The following is a 23,854-nucleotide window of genomic DNA, read 5'->3' on the forward strand; positions in this document are numbered from 1 at the left end:
TTTACAATCAACACCAACCACGATTGGTATTATCAAATCCAAAGCCAACTACAAAAATATGTATATTAGGGGTGTGGACAAGCCCAAATAAAATTAAAGTCGATTATATTAAACGCGTCATATTTAGTTAACAAAATTTTACTTAGATTGTTTACTTCCCGAATTGGTTGACTAAGAGATTTTTTCATTTTACATTACGTTTGTTTTGATTTTATTACGCAATAATTATTACCTATTTATACAGAGCCGAATAATTAAATTCAAACATAGATTCTCTCAGTTTTGGTATTTATTTTAGACCATGGCAAAGTCAGATACATGTTTTATGGACGACACTGATATCTTTTAAAGTGATGTTTTTATACCATTTAACATTTTTAAGGTTTAGGTGAAGACTCCTCTTAAATTCCAGCAAGTAGTTATTAAACCATTCGAAATCATAATTAGAATTTAAGCAATTGAATTTAATATACTTTCTATTTAATTACCATTTAATGTACAGGACTATGCAGGGTCGGTTGTACCACTCGGCCTGCGACAGTAATGGTGAACTAATGACCAAAAGGTCGTTAAGGTTTCTAAGACTTTAAGGTCATTGCTTTCTAATAACAAGGTCCTTACTAATGACAGGAAAATTGCAATCCCGAATATAAGGCAAAATACTAATAAAGCATTTACTATAAGGTGTTTATAAATGTTTCTAGCATCAAGGGTGGCTATGAAATGTCAAAGAAATTTGCTGCTCATTACAAATGTGACTTTCGATTTGTCAACTGACATTTGCAGTTAACCTCAAATATGAAGCAAAGTAAATTTTGAGAAATAAACTATTCCAGTTGTGGTTTAAAACCTGAAAATTAAAAACTGGGGCACAAAACCATAACTAAAACGTCATTGAAGTAAGTAACAATATAAATAATTTTCAAGATAGTTATATTCATTATGTAAACAAAGCGGCAAAATAGTGTACGACAGGAATTCCATAGCCACGCTTGATGCTAGAAACATTTATAAACACCTTGTATAACATTATATCCATTCTTTATAATTCATAATTTTCTAAAGGACCGACAAAATAAGACACCAGTCTGTTGGAACAAAACTGGCGATATAAAAAAGTGTCCAAGTTTTTAACACTGCAAAAACGAACTCTCCCTGTGACCTCTTCAGGTCGTTATCTTATTTATACCTGATGCATTTTGTCGACTAGTTTTACAAACGCAACTAATTCAAACTGAAAAAACATTACACACCGAATTAACTTTGATCGATTCATAAGAAATACCTTGAAAAAACTGAGTGCGAATGCATGGATTAAAAACACATCGCTGATACTAATAAATCTAATTTTAGTCGCCTGAATTTAGTTATATTTTACCCATTTGTACAATACTAGTTTAAATCTTCTTACCTTAGATAACTTCTCCCATCTTGCGTGGCACCTCACATTGTTAAAAACAAATGCAGACAAGGCACGATACAGAAACAACCGACGCCGAGAACGTATGAAGACCGAATGATCGAGCGCTATCGAGTACGACGTGAATTTGGCGACTTTTAAAGTGGGGAATGAAGTGGGGCCTTGGTGAAAGTTAATCCCCATTCGCCACTTTAAAACTAGTTAACAGTAAACAATTAATTTTCGACGATATTGAAAGGCAAATAGCTATTTATCAACAATCGTTTAGAAAATAGGTAGGTTTTATACATATTTTCGTTCAAAAAGTTTTAGGGCCGTGTGCAATAAGTTTTATTGCACGCTTTTTGCTTAGATACGACATAGTCCGGTCAAATTAGACCAAAAAGCTAGGGTGAAGTTACATAAATTCGCAACAAGCTGAATTTTGGTACAATTGTTTAAAATACAATTGTAAACAAACCCTGAAAGTTCCCCATCATTCCCGTGTATGGAAATTTTTTTATTCAAGGTCGAAGGTCAAAAAATTAGTTTTTCGCGATTTTCAGCAAAACGATAAGTTTTATCATAAAAATACTTTTAACTAAAATTGTTGATCATAAATTATCTATAAAAAGTATATTAACACTTTTTTCCTACAAGGCACCGTTTCAGAGATATAGCGATTCAAAAAGTTGTAACAGTTGTAATCGTCATAACATGTATGAGTACGCCACGTATATTTATCTCTAGAGTTGTAATATTATATAGTATAGGTTAAAATATTTTTCTATCGGTCATTGTAACTTGCACTTAAAATATAAAATATCAGGTATAAAATGAAACCCAGTCCCTTCATTTATTGAATAAAATACTGTGAGTTTAGTTTGAAGCACTGCGCTATAGTGAAAAGCTTGTCTTCCTCCAACATCACCAACATCTTCTTCGGGTACCAAGTTCAAGTGTGGCTTGGTTTTCAGAAAGACCCAACAGACTGGGGTTGGAAGTTAGTAAAGAATGAATTCGAACCAGTTCCAACTTTGCTTCCACCTGCGGCGGAAAAATTACTAAACGCAATTTTTTGCAACTGCAAAAAGAGAAGCAGCGCTAATTGTGGTTGCAAAAAGGTGGGACTGTTCTGTTATCTGGGGTGTACAAGTGGCCAAGGCAAGTCATGCTCTAATGTTGAATCATCAACAATTGATGATTTATTCGACTTCAACGAGCTGACTTGCGATACATCGTTATTGGCTGAATTTACTTCCACCCAAAACGAAAATGAAGCAGAAGAAGAACAAGAAGAAAATCGAGAAGCAGAATTCGAAAATTACGACTCAGATGAATAAATGTCTCAACTTTTTTTTATCAACATCGCTTTTTTTTGCTAATATCCATTGTTTACAATACTTTCAATTAAACAGGATCGTTACTGACTGTGGAGTAGGCCTACTGGGGAAACCACGTTAAAAAAACGCGCGAAGTACACTATCTCATAGGTGGCTGTTACAACTGTTTGAATCGCTATATCTCTGAAACGGTGGCTTGTAGGAAAAAAAGTGTTGATATATTTTTTATAGATAATTTTATGATCTACAATTTTAGTTAGAAGTATTTTTATGATAAAACTTACCGTTGTGCTGAAAATCGCGAAAAACTCATTTTGTTGACCTTTGACCTTAAATAAAAAAATTTTCATACACGGGAATGATGGGACTTTCAGGGTTTGTTTATAATTGTATTTTGAACAATTGTACCAAAATTCAGCTTGTTGCGAATTTATGTAGCACCGAATGTCTAATTTGACCGGACTAACAAATCAGCAGTCAAATTGTATAGTCCCGCTCAAAAGTATTTCCCCACCAACATTTCCTAAAGTACTATCGCGGAATCAAAATTTAGAACATCAAATTGATTGATGTTAAAAAATTGTACACTGTCCATTGTCTTTATAACCTTAAAATTTATAAAAGACTCAGCAAGTGTCAGAAATTTACTTTTTATGTCAGATAACAATGACAATAAAGCTTGCTTTACATTGCCATGTCAAAAAATTATGTTCAAAATTTTGATTCCGCGATAACTCCAAAATAATTTCTTTCTTCCGCTTTTGTTTGGCGTTTTTTGTCTTCTTGTTTATACAGGCTGTCCGGAAACTCGCGCACCACCGTAAAACTGTATCATCGGACAATGCCATAGATCACCGGAAAAATGTTAAAAAAAATCCATGTCTTCAATTTTTCGAGATATGATGGATTAAAGAGGCAAAGTTTGATGCAAAAATTAACGATTTCTGTGCAATAATTTTACGTTTAAATGAATTTGTTACCTAAAGAACATTTTGCGCAAAGGCATGGTGCAAAGAAAATCGGAAAAATCGTGCAAGAAATGCCTGAAAACTGTTAACAAGGTTTTTGAATCAACAATCTCCATTAGTGTGGCATCGTTCACTTGAAACCATAGTTACGTTACTCGTTCATGAGCCAACCTGACTAACGCCAACAATACAACACCAACGTTACTATGGCTTTGAATACTAGAAATTTAAATTATTGGAGGAAAAGTTCAGCAATGTTGCCATTTTCCTAATTTTCTTTTGGTCTTCCTGCGAAAACAGAGAGTCTGGATGCAATTTTTTCTTTTTTTGGTGTTTTAGAAAATATCAATTTTTTTATTTTTTAAATGTACTTTTAGAAATTTTGAAAAAGTCATCGTTTTACATATTTTTCTACGACCGTTTAACAATATTTCCATTATTTCAACTTTTTCGATTAATAATGTTACCTATATTTCAAGCATGTGAATAATGAATTCATCGTTCACGGCCTTCAGCCAATCATAGGTGGCGATTTTTATAATTCACTGCGGCAATGAACCAATAAAAAATCCTTGGGTGGTTGCTATGACAATTTGCATTATTTCAAATTATCCGCGCTTATACTAACCTATCACAGAAAAGAAGCAGCGTTCCCATGGTGACAGTTGTTGATTCTCGTGATCTGATGGTGTTTCCAATTTCGCGTTCTAAATATAATAATTGCAGTGAACTACAGAGGGTTTTATATTAAAAAATGGATAGTGATGATAGTGAAAAGGGAAAATTTTACTCCTCTCGAGATAACTAAAAGCAGCAAAAGCAACAACGGCCGCTTTACTGCCACCTAAATCGGTGAAACTTTATGAGACTACAGACAAACCTTTTATAGACTGGCGTAAGGACAAAAAAGCAAATTCGTTCTCGGAGTCTGTAGTTTTGGCTTATTTTGGAGAATTGGCTGATAAGTATAAATCTTCAACACTTTGGACCCAAATATACCATGTTAAGGAGCACTCTTGAAATTCATCATAATATAAAATTGGAAAATTACGGAAAACTAAGAGCATTTCTCAAACGCAAATCGAACGGATATAAACCAAAAAAAGCTAAAACATTCACTTCAAAAGAGATACACAATTTCATCAAGAATGCAAATGACAAAATGTATTTGGGAAGGTAGTTTGTAAAACCTGCGTGACTAAAAATGTTACTAATGTTTTTTTTAGTTAGGTGGCATTAATTATGGATGTCATGGGTGCCTGTCGATGCAATGAGTTGAAAGAAATGAATATTCAGGATTTAACGTACACAAAAAACAAGATAGTTCGCAAATTTACAATCACAGGTGATTTTTATAAAATAATCAAGAAATACATTGCTCTACGTCCTCCTGATGTTGCATGCCGTTCTTTTTTTCTCAGTTATCAAAATGGTCGTTGCACAAGTCAAAGAATTGAAATTAACAAGTTTGCTTCGATGGGGAGACAAATTGCCACATTTTTGGATCTTCCTAACCCTGAATTGTATACTGGACATTCATTTAGGAGATCTTCAGCAACTTTACTTGTGGACGCAGGTGGCGACATCACGGCCTTGAAGAGACACGGAGGGTCGAGGTCCAGTACAGTAGCTAAAGACTATATCGATGACTCAATGCAAAACAAATTGGATACGGCAGAAAAAAATGTTCAGTCGATACAAAATAACTCTATTACAAGGTGTTTATAAATGTTTCTAGCATCAAGGGTGGCTATGAAATATCTAAAAAATTTGCCGCTCATTACAAATGTGGGTTTAGATTTTTCAACTGGCATTTGTAGTTAACCTCAATTATGGAGCAAAGTACGTTTAGAGAAAAAAACTGTTCTAATGGCGGTTTGAAACCTGAAAACCATAAACTTGAACACAAAACCGTAACTGAGACGTCGCTGACGTAAGTGACATTATAGATAATTTTCAAGATAGTTATATTCACTATGGAAACAAAGCGGCAAAGTAGTGCACGACAGGAATGCCAGAGCCACCCTTGATGCTAGAAACATTTATAAACACCTTGTTTAAGACATCAAAGGAAAATTTAACGATGGACATCACCACACCATCTCTAAAAGTATAGCAAACTGTTCGAATTTTTCAAAAAATGTCCAGAAATACACAGGGTTAAAAATAAAATTGATGAAAGTTAAAATATTGATTTGTAAAAATTTAATTTCACTACTTGGTCGTAGAAAAAGTATAGTATTATATTCGCAGTTATGGTCATTATTCACTCGGATGATTTGCTTCAGTCGCCTACGGCTCGTTTCGCAAACGTCATCCTCGTGAATAATGACTACCATAATTGTTCATATAATATAATATACTATTTCACAATCCATTAGCCTATAAATGCAAAAGCAAAAGCGTTTATCGTTTTTTTTAATATCGTGAAGGTGTTTGACAACAAAACTCTTTTAATTTGTGGTTGCGGAAGTGTATTTATCTTCCAGTTTTTCTCAAAAAAATAGTGAGTTTTGTACAGAAATGGTAAAGAAAGTTAAGTTAGGCGTGCAATGATTATCGCTTACCACAGAATCAGCAGAAATAACCGCGAAATCGCAAAATAATTGATAATATTTTTAAGTGGGCAATTACTTGAGCGGTAGTGTATTTATTTTTACACTTGATGACAGTTTATTTCTAATTATTTTTATGTATTATGGTGGACACTGAATCTTGGACAGTACTTTCCTGTCATTTCAAAAAGTCTCGATGAAATCCTAGCTTTAATGTCATTATGATTAACGTTAATACAAAAGTAAAATAAATTTTGAAATCGTTTTTCTGCGACCAATAACAATTGATGCCACAAGAAAGCGATTTTGGTTTTGCGCTACAACGCTTGGTCATGGGTGAAGAGTTTTGGAGCCAAGTGGTTTTACTATTGCTAAAATGACAAAACGACAATTAAAAAATTAAAATTTTGGTTTTAAACAAACGTCCTCCGTAAAGCTCTGTTTATAAATTATGACAATTAAATGACATTTCTGTCCAAGATTCAGTGTCCACCATAGTATCTGTTTTCATAAATTAGAAATGGAGAACAATCGTAGACAAAATGTTGTAAAATACACATTTAAAAAGTTTCTTCATGGAATTAGTGCCGATAAAACTTTTCAAGCTTGAATCTTAGATAACCATTTTCGAAAAAAATGACTGTAGACTTTCTCCGGTGGATTTTTCACTTATTTTGAAAGCATTTGTGTTATTGGAACTCATATTACGCAGAATTTCGCGCAAATTCCAAACTCCTGCAATTCCGGCAAAATGTTATACAAGAACTGTTACATTTACTAAATTATATGAACGTTATAAATAAATTTGTTTTTGTAAGTTTCACTGCAAATTAGCAGCTATTTCTTTATATCTTTGTCAGCAGCTTGTGAAGCCATCTATTAATCAAAATTGGCATGTATTCATTACAGGTATCTAACTTATTCACACTGTAAAGAGCTGACACCACTGTGGAACAATAAATTTATTTATTCCTTCAAAAACTTTCTTCCTTAACAAATAACTACTCATTTTTATTCTCTAATCATTCCACTAGCGTCCGCCATATCAATTTCTATGCTCATTCCCATATCACTCCCACCAAGCGTCGACTGCACACTTTGAGACGTTTCTCCATCTTCCCCATCTGTGGCAACGTCCTTTAAAAATTCCGGAATATGCTCAGGTGCACCTAAAATCAAACCGTCAAAACTGAAATGTTGGCAGCCCTGCCAGCCAACTCACCAGGATAAGGCGCTTTTTCTTCAGTCAACTGTTCGATGACGTAATTCAACATGGTGGTACAAAACGAGTCGTCGTTCTTTAAGCCCAAGGCTTTGTGAAACCAATCCACAGCTTCTTCAGTGTGGCCCATTAGCGCGTGGTTGAACGCGATGGCAGAGTACGTGCTCGCCGACTGAGAGGATAATAAGAGAGCTTGGTGGTGGAATTCGAGGGCTTCTTCGTATTTTTGTAGTTTACGACAGGTGTGGCCTAAGTTGTTCAAGAGGGATTCCCAGCGTTTTGGAATTAAGTTGGTTTTGATTTTTTTGATGCGGGCTAGGGCTTCTCGGAAGTGTTTCTCGGCGGATTTGTAGCTAAAATGACAGGAATTGATTAGGTGATCAGGTTTAGAATTACCTGGTAAAGGTAAAATTTTGCTACATACAGGGTGTCCACAGAACTCATGACCCAGAGAACAAGGGAGGGTGCCGACAGCAATACAGATGGTAAGTTTCAAAACAATAGTGCGTTTTACTGATTGAGGGTAATAAGCTTGGAGGTCGAGGGCGCTTGCGCCCGAGACAACCAATATTACCCGAAATCAGTAACACCTAACGCCCGTGATGCTTATTACGTTTTTTGCACGATCTAATAATTAATAATAATTGATTTTGTAACGTAATTGCGTTTATTTTATTTTGTGTTTATTACGTGGAGGATTCCGTCCAAAACAAGATTGAATTTGCAAACAAAATTTTGTTCCGAAATGAAGCTAATACTTCTGCTCTTGCCATTGTAGCGAGTACTTCGAATCAATCTCAGGTATCCAGCACAGATATTATTGAAAGTGTGAAGATTGTTAGCGCAAATGCTCCAATTACCACCCACGGTCGGTAAGTAATTACTTACCGATCAAGTTGTTGGTAATCATAACTTCCCAATAATATTAAATGCTCAGTAAATACACCAAATCGCCCGATCGTGCAAAAAATTTTATTAAGTTGAATAGTATTCGAGAAAGGATTAAAAATTAACAACCAATCCCGGAAGCTCATTCCAGAGGTGGAGTAAAAAGCTCTCCCAATTTCCGACCAATCGTGTCACGAGTTCTGAGACACCCTGTATACACTGTTAACATGGTCGGAAAGGTAATTTTGTGCTAAAAAACACTTCAAAAAAATAATATGTCCACGTCGTCAAAAAAAAAACAATTTTTTATTGCCTTCCGTCGAACACATGGTCACCAACAAAATCGTCTCTAATTTCAAAGATAAAATTTTATTATTTTGCATAAGCTGATGGTTGATCAAGCTCCACAATCTGTCGCAAAAATTTGCTTTTCATCACTATTTTTGTTTAACATCGCGACGCCTAGGAATTGTAATTTTTAAAGATTTTTTGAATTTTTGCAGAAATGCTCTCGAATTCTTTTCAACATAACTGTGATAAAAATATCAATTTTTATTTTTAATCTTATACAAATTGTGTTTAAAATTTTAAGAAAAAAACGCTGTTTTGTCAAGTAAGAGATCGATTTCAAGTGTGACTTGCGTCAAATCCCATTTGCAACATAGCAACGCCAATCACATTGCTCATACCTTGGCAACGGTTGCAAATTTGCGTTAACGCAGTGACTTGAAATCGACCCATTAGTTTTCAAAACCCCGAATAACAACAATTGCAAACTGCGTTTTAAAAAATTTTCAAAAGTCTCTTCATTTATTCGTATGGAAGTCAATTTTGATTAACGCGGGCGTGTTTTACTTATTGGATACTAGAAATCGTTAATCAACAACGAAAAAGCGACAATTTTACAAAGTAAGACTTTTGTTACAATAGTTTAGTGTAAACGTTGATTTTAATTTTGACGTTGTGAATTTGGAAAACAACTTGATAAAATAGCATTTTTCCCACAAATTTTAAACACAATTTGAATTGAATCTTAAATGACAACTGAGATATTTTCAACACATTTGTATAGTAATTTAAAAAAAATAACTATTGTGCATTAATAAGAGCGCAAAAATTCACATTGCCGTTTCAGAAAGGCAGTTGCCGCGCTCCTACGTCGCGCAGAATTCTTTCAAAATCGGCAATGTGAATTTGAGCTCAAAATACACACATTATTCAAGAGGTTAACCATTTATTAAAATAAATCTGTGGAACATTTGTTTAAGTGCCTTTGGGCGTTTTTATGTGTAAAAAATAGGATAAACTATATTGTTTATAATTTGGTCTTCGGAAGACAATAAAAAAATTAATGACTTTTTTTGACGACGTAGGCATAATGACTTTTTAGATAGTTTTTCAGCAAAAAATTACCTTTTAGAAACCACTTTCAGAATGCTTGGTAACAAGAAACTTTTCTAAAATTGTTCGACTGTGTTATCAGTCAATTGGCAATTTAAACCTTAATTCTAATTTCCGTATTTATCATTTTTTCTTGAAAATTTCGGAAAACTTTGGACTTCTGATTTCTTTATAAAGTGAACCAACTTATAGCTATTAAGACAACTAGTGTTTCATAGACAGTTTAAAAATCGAGTTCGTAGTTAAAATCCGAGCGAGCGGAGCGAGCGAGGATTTTATAGAACGAGATTTTTTAACTATAAAACACGAGTTGTCTTCAAGATTTTTTCTAACACTAATGCTTGTTTTATGAAAAATCTTCTTTGATTAAAAAATTCTTAGTTGTAGCAAAATGTGTCAAAGTGTGGTGGGTAAAGGGTGCGGTGGTAGGTTTCCTATAGTAACAGTAAACAAATTGTGAAAAAAACAATTTGCATCGGTTAAAATGTGCGAGAGTGTTCCTCAAAAAATGAAGGAAAAAGGTAAGAAATTACGGGGCAATTTGTTACCTGCAAAATCAAAACCCGCCTACGAGAAAGTATATCATTCATTTCATGACTGGAAAAATAAGAATGGCATCACGGAAGTAACGGAAGATGTCATTTTGGCATTCCTGGATATGAGGGTAAGTGCGTAAATAGAAATGGAACATTTTTGAAAAACTAACACATTTACTTTTTAGTTGCAAAAGTTGTCAACAGCCTCATTATGGCCAGAGTATTCCATGCTCAAGGCTACACTAAAAGCCAAAGACAACATACAAATTGACAAGTTTGGTGCTGTTATTCCTTTCTTAAAAAATTTAAATGTTGGTTATCGCAGTAAAAAGTCCAAGGTCTTGACACAAGAGGAAATTAGAACATTTTTACAACAAGCGGATGAAGGGGAATATTTATTTGTCAAAGTAAGGAATAAATTATACTTAGACATAAATTTTATGAAATTGTTCAGGTTGCACTGATCTTCGGAGTTGCTGGAGCCTGTAAAAAAGCCGAATAGGCCGCTATGGAATTCAGTGACGTACATGATTGTGGTGACACAATAAATGTCATTATTCCGGATTCTAAAACCCATAAGGAACGACGATTCACAAGAAAATCCATCGAGTTACACTGGGCATTGATTTCGCCGCACTTCGGCAACTCTTTTTGTTAATGCTGGTGAGTAGTCAGTTTATTATTCAGAAAATATAATAAAATTTACAATGTAGGGGGAGATATTAGGTCCTTGAAGAGACATGGAGGATGGGAATCTGCAAAAGTAGCAGAATCTTATATTGAAGAGTCGCTGGGAGAAAGATTAAAGATAGCTAGACAAGTTTTTGGCAATGGAACATCTAATACTACGAGCGCCATTGGGAATGAAGCAGTCGAAGTAGAAGAATATGCTGGAAGAGAGTTTAAGAATGAAACGGCTTTTACAAGAGCAACTGTGAATGAAATATTTGCAGAAGAAGCTGAAAACACATTAACGATGTTACGGGAGAAATGTGCTAGTTCTAACAACGTCGGTCAATTACTGTACATTTAACTTTTATGAAAAATGTAAGCAAAATGAATAAAGTGAATTTTTGAATCGTATTTTATAACTCTATAAGATACGTTGCCATTGACGACGTACTTTATAAAAAAAAGCGTATTTTAAGAGCAATATAAAGGGTGAGTTCTTATGCACCATAGAAACAGTATAACATATTAGTGTTAGAAAAAAGCTTTTAAACTTTTTTAGGTCTTACCCAAACTGCATTTTGAAGCTCGAGATAAAAATTATTGTTTAATGCGGTTTTGATGATTACATTCGTTAAGTAGAGGTCGAAATACATCGAATAGTAAGTTTTCAGCAAAACCCACTTAATAAACTTAATAAAGAAAAAATCGGCAGAAATGTGCATGAAATCCACAAAACTCGCTGAAAAATTACTTATATTTGAAGCTAATTGACGATTTCTGCTGTAGACAGACGATTTTAAGACCTACAGCCGCAAAGTAGAGGTGAAAACACATCAAATAGTGAGTTCTTAACAAGATTCAACGGTTAATTATAGAGAAATCGGCAGAAATGTGCATGAAATCCACAAATCTCGTCGTAATTATACATATTATATTATTTTACAAATACTTCCTGACCTGACAGAACAAAACGGGCTTTGGATTCGAAATCTGGAAGCAATTCTACTTTAAAAATGACTTCTCACTGCTTAAGTACAAATTTCGTCGAAAATTTGTCTACAAGTGTTTTTTTTAATTAATTCTTGCTATTTTAGAATATTTGTTAAGTTTTATTTCAGATTTAAACGATACAGTGATTAGTATTAATTAATTATTTATGTATTTTAGAATTTTATATATTTATTAATTAATTATATTATTGTCTTAGTAGCCCCTGACGTCAGTTTTACAAATTTACAGAATTTGAGCTTCATCTGTCAAATTTCAAAGAAATGGTCCAAATCCAGAATAACAAACATTTTCATGACATTCGAATATTTCAGACGTTCTTGTTATTTAGCTACAAAATTGAAATTTTGAACACCCATTTTCAGATTTTATAAAGCAACAGATTTTGTTTGTTATACACATAACTTCTTTTTCACTTTTCAGCTTCTTCTGAGTTTCTGAGCTTTGCAAACTCGGTCTTTTGGCCTTAAAGTCCAAATTCATACAACGAGTTTCAAAGGCAAAATTCAAAACTTTTTACCAATGTTAGTATTCAGAAGTTCCACACGAAATGAACCTGACACATTAAAAACTAAAACATCTTGCAGAAATATCATTTTGTTAAAAATCGAATATACAGTATGTCCCCGGATTGAGTTGACAAGAGGAAAAAAAACGTTATTTTTCATTTTACAAAAAAATTACAAAGGAACAATATTTTTTGCTTAATTTAAAATAAATAAATCTTTAATTAAAACTTTAATATTATCAAACTGTGTACTTAAAATCGAAAAAAACAAAAAATAACGAAGAACTTTTTAATTTTTAATTTTGCAAAAAATGTCAAAGGAATGAAAGTTATTCCTTGACTCTAACCAATTTCTATTATTTGACTGACCCATTACCTGTTTCCGCACATAGATTAATTCTAACTCGTAATTCTTTAAGACTGTTTCGAATTTTCTTAATTATTGTTAAGGATGCAACTGCATTTCTTATGCAATTTTTTAAAACTTACACATTATTGGGTAAATTTTCCTTTAATTTTTTACGCACTATTTGATATTGTGAATCCACAGCCTGCTAGCATTTAAATACGATTACAAAATTAATTTTAAGAGTACAAACTAATAATTTAGAAATTTTAATTTTTTGCATTGTTAAAATTTTTTAATTTCAAAATTTTCAGTATTTCCAATATTGCAAGGACCTGACTGTAGATCATACCGCTCCGTACTAAAGAGACTATTCAAATTTTATCCGTTTTAAATACTTCAGTCATGATAATTCTTAATTGTCAACTTGTCAATACTTTGATGTTTTAGACGTCAATAATGGCAATGACAGTAATGCAGAGACTACACTCAAATTTTTGAAACGTCAGAAAAATGACGTCTAAGATTTTGTGTCCGCGGCTGTATTTGTGTACTAAAAAAAAAAGAAATCATAGTTTTGTTATTCACAGAAAAATAGAAAAATGATATTAAAAACAATTAATTTAACACCAGTGACCAACAAAAGTTATTTGTGTACCGAGGCCAGAAAGAAGGCGAGGGCAAAATGGCAATTTTTGGCCGTGATACACACAAGATTTTTTAGGCGACATCATTAATTTTACAAGTTAATCAATTTATAACAACTGAATAATTGTAAATATTTATGAATCCTTCAGAAAAGTTCATATTTTTTTTATATACATTTGCCGTTTTGGCATGTGTAGCTTCACAATTTGAATAAATTGGGTTTAATGTGCTTTTTGATGTTGTTGCAGCAGCATTGCTAGACATGTTCATTTTCAATAATTCAACACGTCTTTGTTGCACTTTACAGCAGTTTGTCAATTTGATTTTACCCAATAGTTATTTACAGTCGCGTGTGGTAACATAAATTTTACAGCGCGAAATCAGTTGAGCGCTGTAAAATGGTTAACGCACAAGAGTTGTATTAAACTTTTTGGCCGAAAAATTTTAATTAAAATAATTGGGTTTTTCAAAATTCATGAGAACTGTCACATCTGACATTTATAAATTTCATCATCTGTCAATTCTGTCAATTTTGTAGTTGGTGCACAAAAAGTACACAAGATGGCGCTGTATAAAAAAACTTTTAATATGACTTTAAAAATAGAAATATTGTCTTAATTGAGATAATAATTTAGGTAAATTCCACTTTTGTGATCAATCTTCATTATGGTAAAGTGATTTTAATTTATAAACGCATCTGAAGAGCAGACAATTTGGGCAATTTTTACCGCACGGCGTGTGTACACGTCCAGGGCGCTTGTAAATCTAGTGTTTCCGAAGATGTCAATTAAATGTTAATTTGACGTTTACAATTAATGAGGCCAAAAATAATTATAAAATTGGGGGTAATATCGGTATCTTGATGTAATATGCAAAACTATGGATAGATGGCGCCACCATAGATCGGCCAAAAATGTTTGCGGTCAGAAAAGACTTACTTTTAGGCCGCATTTGAGACCTAAAAATTTTCAGTTTAATTCGCCTAAAAATTTATTTGTTTCTCTATGACCTGCAATCGTAACTTAACAAATTTTATTCAGATAATTTGCAGCACTGTTACCTACCTGATAACAGGATACTTTTGCTTGAAAATGCTTAGTCGAAAATAAATTAAAAAATTGTCATTTTGTCACACCCGTGACATATGGAATTTGCTGTATTAATGATTCCCAACTGCAGACTTGTAAATTTTGCAAATTTCGTATCTTTAAACTTTATTCGAAATTTTGCTTATAACTTGAATTTTACCAAAAACAGGATATTCTACGTTCCCAGCATTTTACAATTTTAGAAATTTGAAATTTGCATTTGTAGAAGTAATAAAATTGGTTCAACCACAACATTTCCACATATGAAACCCATAATACTCACTTTTTGGTCTGAAAAGCTATAACTCCCATTTCGTGCATGACAAAAGGATCATCAGGTGCGATCCCTTGAGCCTGCTTGAAAAACTTCTCCGCCAGCTCAATGTTATTCGTCAAACCACATTCCAATCCTATATAAAGCAGAGGCAAATGGCACCCTCTCATCAACTGCGAGGCCTTGAAATACGCCGCCATCGCTTGATCGTGCTCATTTTCCACAGCAAAAGAATGACCATAAGCCAACCACGCCGGACCAAACAACCTGTCTAAACAAGTCGCTTTTGCTAGAAACCGCCGTGCGAAGTCGCTTTTCCCAATTATGTAGTAGTAACACCCAACCGCAAACCAAGAGATTGCTAAATTTGGGTACAAGTCCACCAAGTTGTGCGCCAAAGAGAACAACTCTAAAAAAAATCTTGAAAAAAGTACTGAAAAGTAGTAACGAAAGACAGACTGTTGCTTTGTTTCAGTTCCACTTGACACGCGATATGAACAGGAAGACATCCGCTGTGGTAGAGGTCCTCCTTAAGAATTGCTTCAGTCAACTCGCTGCACTGCTGGTAATCACAGTTGTAATACAGTCTTTCCGCTTCCGCCACCTGCATGTCTAAGCTGTCTTTTAGTTTCGTCAATGCAAGCTTCTCGGAGCTTTCCACTTGCATTTGTTCGCTGATGATCAAATTCTTGTCGTTTTTTCTTGTGATGTTGGGTGTACTACTGATGGAAGTTGAGGTTACGATGACGTTGGGAGTACCGGGAAGTGAGATGAGTTCAGAAAACTTCTGGGGAGGAGTGGGTGTGTGGTACTTCTTCAATTTGCTTTCGTACAGTGTGAGGAGGATCTCTGCTTCTTCGGGGTTGCATTGTTGATTCACAGGCAGTGATTTAAGAAGGTCTTTTTCTGAAACAGTAGATAACGTGCCATTCAAGCAAAACATAAAAGGAATCTAAAAGAGAAAAATAGGAAAAAATAGAAATAGTAGTATAGTACAACTCATTTAAATAAAGTAAAAAAAAAACAACCAAAACTATAAGATTATGTTGGAGAAACTGAACAAAAAGTTGTAAAAAAAAGAAAAATCTAATTAGAATAATATAGAGAATACGTAGAGAAAATTAAAAGGGCATTCAGAAAATTTAGGAAAACTAAAATTCTTAAATATCTTTAAACTCTAAACATTCAAAAAGAATGCACGTAAAGTCCGTTTTTTTATTAAAAAAACACCAACACCGCACTCTCCCAGCAATTTACAACCGGCAACAACGTCGATGGTGACTTTTTGGTCATAAAATCAAATAGGTTAGCTGCCTAATTGACAATTTGATTACACAAAACGGCCTTCCAGGCTGTGCCGAGTCTTTTCACTATTGAATCCTTTGATTTGCAATCCAACAGGCTGTAGAAGAAACACGTTTTTAACGGAAACACTGCCTAATTTTCAGAAATGTAAAAAATTTGACAATTATTTTCTCACCAAAAATCTCCCTAGGCAACGTTGCCGGTTGTAATGCAAGGAAAATTTGCGGTGTTGGTGGTTTTTAAAAAAAAACGAACTTTACGTTCTACAGTAAATTTAGAAAATGCAAGTTGAATCTAAAGATTATGTAGAGTTTTGAGCAAAATAATAAGATAAGATAAGAAAAATCTAAGGCAAATGTAAAAAGAAGAATCTATAAAATTCAAACGAAACCAAAAGATTATCTAGGAAAAAAAACAGACGATCTAAACAACCTAGAAAATTTAGACAAAATTTAAAGAGAATATTTTAGAAAAAACAAAGAACCGAAATCACAAGAAAATCTAGAAAATGTTAAGAAAACCAAAAACTTGATAGACAGAGATTTAAGAAAATGTATAGATATAAAAAATAAAAAAAATAGAAATAAAAAATATCTAAAGTAAACCAAACATGAACCAAAAAAACGAATTTAAAAAATACAAAAAAACTATAAACTATAAAACAAATTTAAAGAGAAAACAAGAACGATCTACAAAATATCCGAATATGTATTCTGAATAGAATATAACAAAAAATGTAATAAACATACAGGCTGTTTTTGAAATACACTACCAAAAATTAAACACTATCCTTGGCAGCCGTAAGGAATCGAATTAACTATTTTTTATTATTTTTCTAACAATAACTGCTAAAAATATCTACCTAAAACAACATGATTGCTGCTAAGCAATCAAGATTAGAATTTTTAATCCAGCAGAAATTTTGACCAAATATTCGATCAATTTTATCTCAAAAACAAAAAAACTTTTACATTTTTGGTCAATTGATTCTACTTGTCTTCGCCCATTACCGTGTTTTGTTTGGTAGTGTATTTCAAAAACACCCTATATGTATTTACAGACTACTAAAGAGAATCTAAGAAGAATGATTAATTCAGAGAATTTATGCATATTCTAGAGAAAATCAAAATAATATCTAAAAAAGGCAAAGAGAATTAAGACAAAATTAAATAAAATCCAAGAAAAATGTAGAAATTATTTAAAAAAAAGGCACAGAGAACTGAAAAATTCACTATTTATAACCAAAGAATCTGAAAAGCTGTACAACTGCCGACAACCAAGTGTGTACGGCAAAATTGTCTTGCGTGAATTTCACTTTAAATCATAGGCGTATTTTAAATTGTCATTTATGACAATCAATGACAGTTAGGATAATTAAAAATGCCTAAGATATTTAACTGTAATCGAAAAAGTTAGAGCCATTGCAAAATTAGAAGAAAACACGCTAAAAGCAGTTCCTGCTGATTAAGAAATGTTGTATAGCTAAGATAAAATGTTTAAAGAAAAATCAAAAAGAACGCCACTGCTCAAAGCCTGATTTACATTATGGAAAATAAGAGAAAAATCCCTGACAACAAAAAAATCGTTCACATTTCTGTGTCGCCAATAGTACAAGTTCTTATTTTGGAAAACAAATCCAAAGAGAATCTAAAAAATCAAGCAAAATTAAAATATTATGTCAAAAACAAGAGGAAAATGTGACTCGTATATAAAAACAATGTAAAAGTCTAATAAGAATTATATAGAAAATACGTACAGAAAATTGGAAGAACATTCAGAAAATTTAAGGAAATTAGAAAGAATATAGAATACACAAACAGAATTTAGGAATTGCACACAATATCTTGAGACTCAAACATTCAAAATTCATTATAAAAAAATCTAGCAAAATAAGAAAACCGAAAACCCAAAGTTTTTATAGAATTTAAAGCAAATTAAAAAAAAACAATCTATAAAATTGAAATGAAACAAAAACATCTAGAAAAAAATGAAGAATCTAAACAATTTAGAAAAATTAAACAGAATCTTAAAAAAATATTCTACACAATGCAGAGAAAGCAGGAATCCAAGGAGAAGAAAACGGAAAACTGGCTAGATGATCTGATAGAGATTTATAGTACTTTGTGTCATCAAGAGTAAAAATGAAGCTTTGTATGCTGAGCTTGTTCGTGTGTCGGTCAAATGTGGGGAGGAAGACATTAACAGGCGAAGCACACAAAGCCATTTTTGCTCGGAATGGCATATACGATTTTTTTTTGCAAACGATAAAAAATTGCTGTTTTACTTAAAAAAAATATTTTCATGCAGAAGCATAGTGCAATGGAAACATTTTTATAGTTACGGTGGAGCCCAAGCATATAAAGTGCTGTGTTCTGTTTAAGCATAGTATAGTGAAACTTTTACCTTGACAATCGAGATAGATAATGTGTCATTTTTTTGACGTTTGAAAAAAAATAGAATTACAAAATCTATAGTCTAATTTGCTGTCAATTCTTTTGGACAGAATGCTTTAGTTTGTAATCTATTGAGTGTTAAAATGTCGATTTTTTCGCATGCATTACCGAACAAAAAAATCAAAATAAAGCAAAACGACTTTACTTTCATTCATATTAAGGAGATGGGCAAACGTTTCTTTTAGTCGACACAATTTTCTTATACTGCCGATCATTGTAGCAATATTATTTTTTCCTTATTTAGAGCCTATAAAGTCGAATAAAATTTGCACTTTGAACAGACAGATTTCATAATCACTAATTCCAAAAAAAAATTCTTAAGAGGTTTTTCTGAAACGGAAGCAACCTTAGAAGTTTTTCTTTTCTGATTCTGTCTTAATTTGTCTACATATATTTCTGCTATTAAGTTGGGTTTTTAACAAACTGATTTGTCAACTAAAACAACACAGGAACAAAAACAAATTGAAAAATTATATGTACTAACAAAATGAGCTAGATCTCCAAAATTTTTACTTTTACTTTTAGTCCATCGATTATACACAATTAATTGCATTTAGTCCTTTATGCTTTATGCCTTTTTACTGAAACAAGAAGTGTTATTAATTTAATTGCATCAAAAGTACACTTATTGGGCTTTAGTTACTAAAGCACTAAATTTTCAAAAATAAAGTGTCACACTTTTAAAAAAATTGAAATTTGTCATTTTTTTACCAATATACTGTTGTACTAAGCAAAAATGAACTATCTACATTTTTTTGGAAAATGGAGTTTTTGATAAATACAAACTGTTAAACCCAAGTATTATTATTCCAATAAACAAAAAATTACGAATATTCATTCTATGTAATGAAAAAACTGTTATGAATTATACCTTATCTGCAGTTTTTATAAGTTTGCTAAGCAATTAAGACCTATCTGCATTTTCACTAAGTTCATGTGCAACAAAAACTTATCTGGTAGAATTCAATTTTATATTTGTCATTTTCATTTGGTTGGACAACGCTGTAATTACTTGTGTACGGATTTGTTGTTTGTTTATTTATTAAGTTAAGCAGAGTTGTTTCAGGGTAAATTAAAATTACTTCAAAAAGTGCCATTTCCATTATATCGGTTCGCAGATGCATTTTATGTATGTGAGCGACAATGAGAGCACGGATTGTGGTATTCAGGAAAACATGGAAAGTAAAAAGCTAGAGAAGAAAAATTATTTCACAAAAAAGGAATTTTAAGGAAAAGAAGACGTTGCGACAAATCTTTAAGTGAACGAAACAAAAAGAAGCAAACTGCAATGCGAGCTTAGCACTGTCAAAGACGCATGTAAATGTAAGAAAAACTGTAGAAATAGTGTAGGGAAAGACAAACAATGTGAAATAAATGAAGAGTTTTGGATGTTAAATTATGATAATAATAATAAGAATTGGGCGTTATTTTCCTTCTTTTTTTACTTAGTTAATTGCCAGAAAGTGCAACTTGCAGTAGTACAAATTAAATCAACAGGATTTCAACAAATGCGATAAGAATAAATCTTCTAAAACGTCAGTGATTGACATACAAATGAATATTTTTTTTACATAAACGAATGTTATCAGTTTATTTAAAGTAAATAAGCTAAATCCTCGTTCAATATTTACATAAATTGTAACGGTAAAATTCCAAAGAGAGACAAAGCACTTAAATACAAAAAAGATTTTAAACAGGCTTAATTTGTCTACAACAACGGTCGATTCAAATTTAGATAATTTAATTTTTTGTTCATAACTTGTTAAAAAAAATGATTTCATTTGTTTATATACAGGGTCCGGCAACACTTGTGTCCACCCCCAAAATCGTCTTTAATTTTAAAGATAAAATTTTGAAAATTTGCATACGCTCACAGTTGACAAAGCTCTAGAAGCTGACGCAAAAATTTGTTTTTTATCACCAATAGTTTTGGCGTCGCGACGCCTTAAAAATGTAATTTTTATTTAATTGTAAGGGTTTGTGATATCAACCCCTAATTTAATTTTTTTGAATATAAATGTGTTAAAAATATCTCAGTTGTTATTTTAGATTCAATGCAAATTGTCTCCAAAATTTGAGAAAAAAATGCTGTTTTATCAAGTTAGTTTTCAATTTCATTACGTCAAAGTTGGAAACTACGTTTACACCCATCTGTCAACATCTTGTGTCACAAATGACATCTATCCTTTGGCTCGCTTTAGATTGTAACAAAAGTCTTACTTGGTGAAATTGTCGCTTTGTCGATGTTAATTAACAATTTCTGATGTCTATCAAGTGCAACATGCCCGTGTTAATCAAAATTAACCTTTATAAGAGTGAATGAAGTGACTTGTGAAATTTTGGTGTAAACGTAGTTTGCCACTGTGCTGTCATGATTTTAAAAACTAACTTGATAAAACAGCGTTTTTTTCGCAAATTTTAAACACAATTTGTATTAGATTTAAAATAAAAACTCAGATATTTGTATCACTGTTATGTTGAAAAAAAAAAATTGAATTCGCAAATATTTCCGCAAAAACTCAAAAGTCGCTAAAAATTATACTTCTTAGGCGTCGCGACGCCAACCAAACCGTAATAAAAAACAAATTTTTGCGTCAGCTTCTAGAGCTTTGTCAACTATGAGCGTATGCAAATTTTCAAAATTGTAACTTTAAAATTAAAGACTATTTTGGGGGTGGACACAAGTGTTGCCGGACCCTGTACAATTATCAAAATTACAATTATTATTACAAAAATTATTACAATTTTAATTAATTACAATTACAAAAATGCTGACGCGCGTTTCGATAGCAATGCTATCATCATCAGAGCGATGATTAAACTGTTTAATCATCGCTCTGATGATGATAGCATTGCTATCGAAACGCGCGTCAGCATTTTTTGTCAAATTTGGTGTTTGGGGAATAAATTGTAATTTTGATAATTTGTCAACAACACCAAGAATTGATCCAATAAATTTCCTGTACAATTGTTAAATTATCATTAATGACATAATGACAATAAAGTTAAACTATCGAGAACAATATTAATAATTATTTGATTTGCAGATAAGGTATTTGTGCTTAGTAAATGTGGAATATTTTGTTCAAAGAAACGCTTGAAGTGCAAAATTAACTAATCCGAAAGAAATAATTGAATGACAAGTTTAGGGTTATATTTTAAAGCGCTTTTAAAAAATATACTAGGATTTTGAAGTACAAGATCATAAGGTAAATAGTGGAACCAAATATAAACGCAAATAGTTCCATATCTCAGTTAGAACTTTTATGTAGATAAGTCATTTTTGCTTAGTGCGGCATGTAAAAATTTCTAGAATTTATTTTTCTAGTGCGTACATGCAAAAAATGAAAAATTTCAACACTAGGTATTATATTTTGAAATTTAAACAGAAACTACAAAGCCCAGACAGCAAAAAGTGAATGTAAAAAGATTTTTTAAGAAGCCCAACAATTCTCATGCGCCTGGGGCCTCAAACCCACCTTAGTTCCCCTCTGCTAAGACATAGTAAGTTCTATTTTTACCTTCACTTGCAGTTAACATTTGGTACTTTATCAAGGCGTCAAACGCCTCATAGCAATAAACGTCATACTGCAGCGCCTGCTTGTAACACTCTGCTGCAGGCCCCCTATTATCCATACTCTCCAGAAGTTTTCCCTTCAGCAACAACACCGTCGCGACGACTTGCTGCAACTCCACAAATTACAAAAAAGTACACAACTACCCCACGCTTACATTCTTTGGAGTATCATCAATCAACATAGAATCAATTCCAGGGGGGTACTGAGCCTGATTCGTCGTACTATGCACAAACAGCTCTAAATCCATCGCTTCTATAACTTGTTTGGCTTCATTTAGTTCGTTTGCTTCCAACAAACACTTCACAGTGAGACAGTTACAAAGAATATAATTTTTATCCAAGTTCTGAGACTTCAGGAGATGTGAAGCTCTGTGGTATTGTTTCAACAGAAACATGCATTGTGCCAACCAGTATATGTCTCGGGGGTGTCCTGTTAATGTCACGACTTTGTCGGCCCAGAATAAAGCGGCTTGGTACGAATGCTAGAAGAGAATTTGAGGTTAAGATTTTAATGAGTGATTCTTACCAGATCGAGGTAGGTTTTCACTAATTTGCGGTAATTGTCGACGTTTATGGTGGTGGTGGTCGTTGTTTTCATGTTTTGCGAAAGTCTTTTTCAGTTATTTGTGGAATTAGTCCGCTGAAACTTTAAAATTGACGTTTGAGTTGACATTTGACAGTCGAGCTGACAGTTCAGAGCAGAAGTGCCAACCTTACAATTGGTGTATTACTGGTTGTATACTATCACAAACCACGTAGGCTTAGACACGAAACTCCAATACTAAAAGGAGGGGGAAAACACTAGCGACAAAGTGGTTGTAGGGGAAACTATTTTGCTAAGCGGGAAATATAAATGAAGAGATTTTTAGTATTACGTTTATTTATTTTTTTTTATAACGAAAATTGCCGAAACCACATTCCGTACAAGGTACTATGGTTTTATAACGTAGATGTTTTATGATACGTTGCAAAATTTTGTAATTTTTTTCGGACAAACTGAATTTTATTGTACTACAAACAAAAAATATTTCGTCAAAGTTTGCAACATATTTGAAAAAATCATCGTTAAAAAACTGTGGTACGATGTACGAAACGTACTTTTGCTAAATGTACCATTCTTTTGTTACATCAATTTGAGAAATAGTAAAACAACAAGGAAATGAGGTTGTTAGTTTGTATTTTTCAGATGTTTTAAAGATAATGACGAATTTATGATTATATAACTATTTTAGGCACAAATATAAAATTTCATTGTCGAATCAAACTCAGAGGGATCAGTACTTTTACACTAATTTTGAATGAATTATATTTGAGTTGTGTAAAAAAGTTTCGTTTATGAAATAAAAAGAGTTGACTACTTCAAAAGACATGCGCATAACTTCTCAACGCCCAAATTACCAAATCCTAGCCGAAAAATCTATGTGTTTTTACGTTTTAATTTGGACAAATATTTTTGCCTGGCCTGATATTTGATAGGATCAATTAAATTTTGATTCGGTTTGGTTTTTAAAAATAATACAAATTTTTCATCCTGGCCTTTTAGAATTCGGTTCACTTGTTTGCACCAAAAGTGCAACAGAACCTTTACAATTAATGATGAAATATAGTTTGGAAGATCCGAATGATCGTTACACTTAAAAACATTCATTGTAATTTGTGTATG

At 32.6% G+C, this 23,854-nt stretch overlaps 1 protein-coding gene across 1 annotated transcript; it reads right to left on the reverse strand.

Annotated features, from left to right (window-relative positions):
• Positions 1-7,212: 7,212 nt before the first annotated feature.
• On the reverse strand, positions 7,213-22,881 carry Cdc16 (cell division cycle protein 16). The gene is made up of 7 exons (XM_088034974.1): positions 22,718-22,881; positions 22,347-22,673; positions 22,136-22,298; positions 15,316-15,762; positions 14,866-15,265; positions 7,488-7,840; positions 7,213-7,434 (listed from the first exon to the last, which is right to left on the reverse strand). The coding sequence occupies exons 1-7, from the start codon at positions 22,787-22,789 to the stop codon at positions 7,277-7,279; spliced, it is 1,920 nt and encodes a 639-aa protein (XP_087891100.1). The 5' UTR covers positions 22,790-22,881; the 3' UTR covers positions 7,213-7,276.
• Between the last annotated feature and the right edge of the window lie 973 nt (positions 22,882-23,854).

This window comes from Gnatocerus cornutus, chromosome 4 (genome assembly GCF_029298725.1).
Source record: "Gnatocerus cornutus isolate USDA-ARS CGAHR chromosome 4, icGnaCorn1.1, whole genome shotgun sequence".
In the NCBI taxonomy this organism is placed as follows: Eukaryota; Metazoa; Arthropoda; class Insecta; order Coleoptera; family Tenebrionidae; genus Gnatocerus; species Gnatocerus cornutus.

Coding starts and splice junctions, on each gene's coding strand:
- Cdc16 (XM_088034974.1), bottom strand. CDS start 22,789: ATGAAAACAACGACCACCACCACCATAAACGTCGACAATTACCGCAAA. Junction 22,674..22,717: donor TGAAAACCTACCTCGATCTG/GTAAGAATCACT, acceptor ATTCTCTTCTAG/CATTCGTACCAAGCCGCTTT. Junction 7,435..7,487: donor AGAAAAAGCGCCTTATCCTG/GTGAGTTGGCTG, acceptor GTTTGATTTTAG/GTGCACCTGAGCATATTCCG.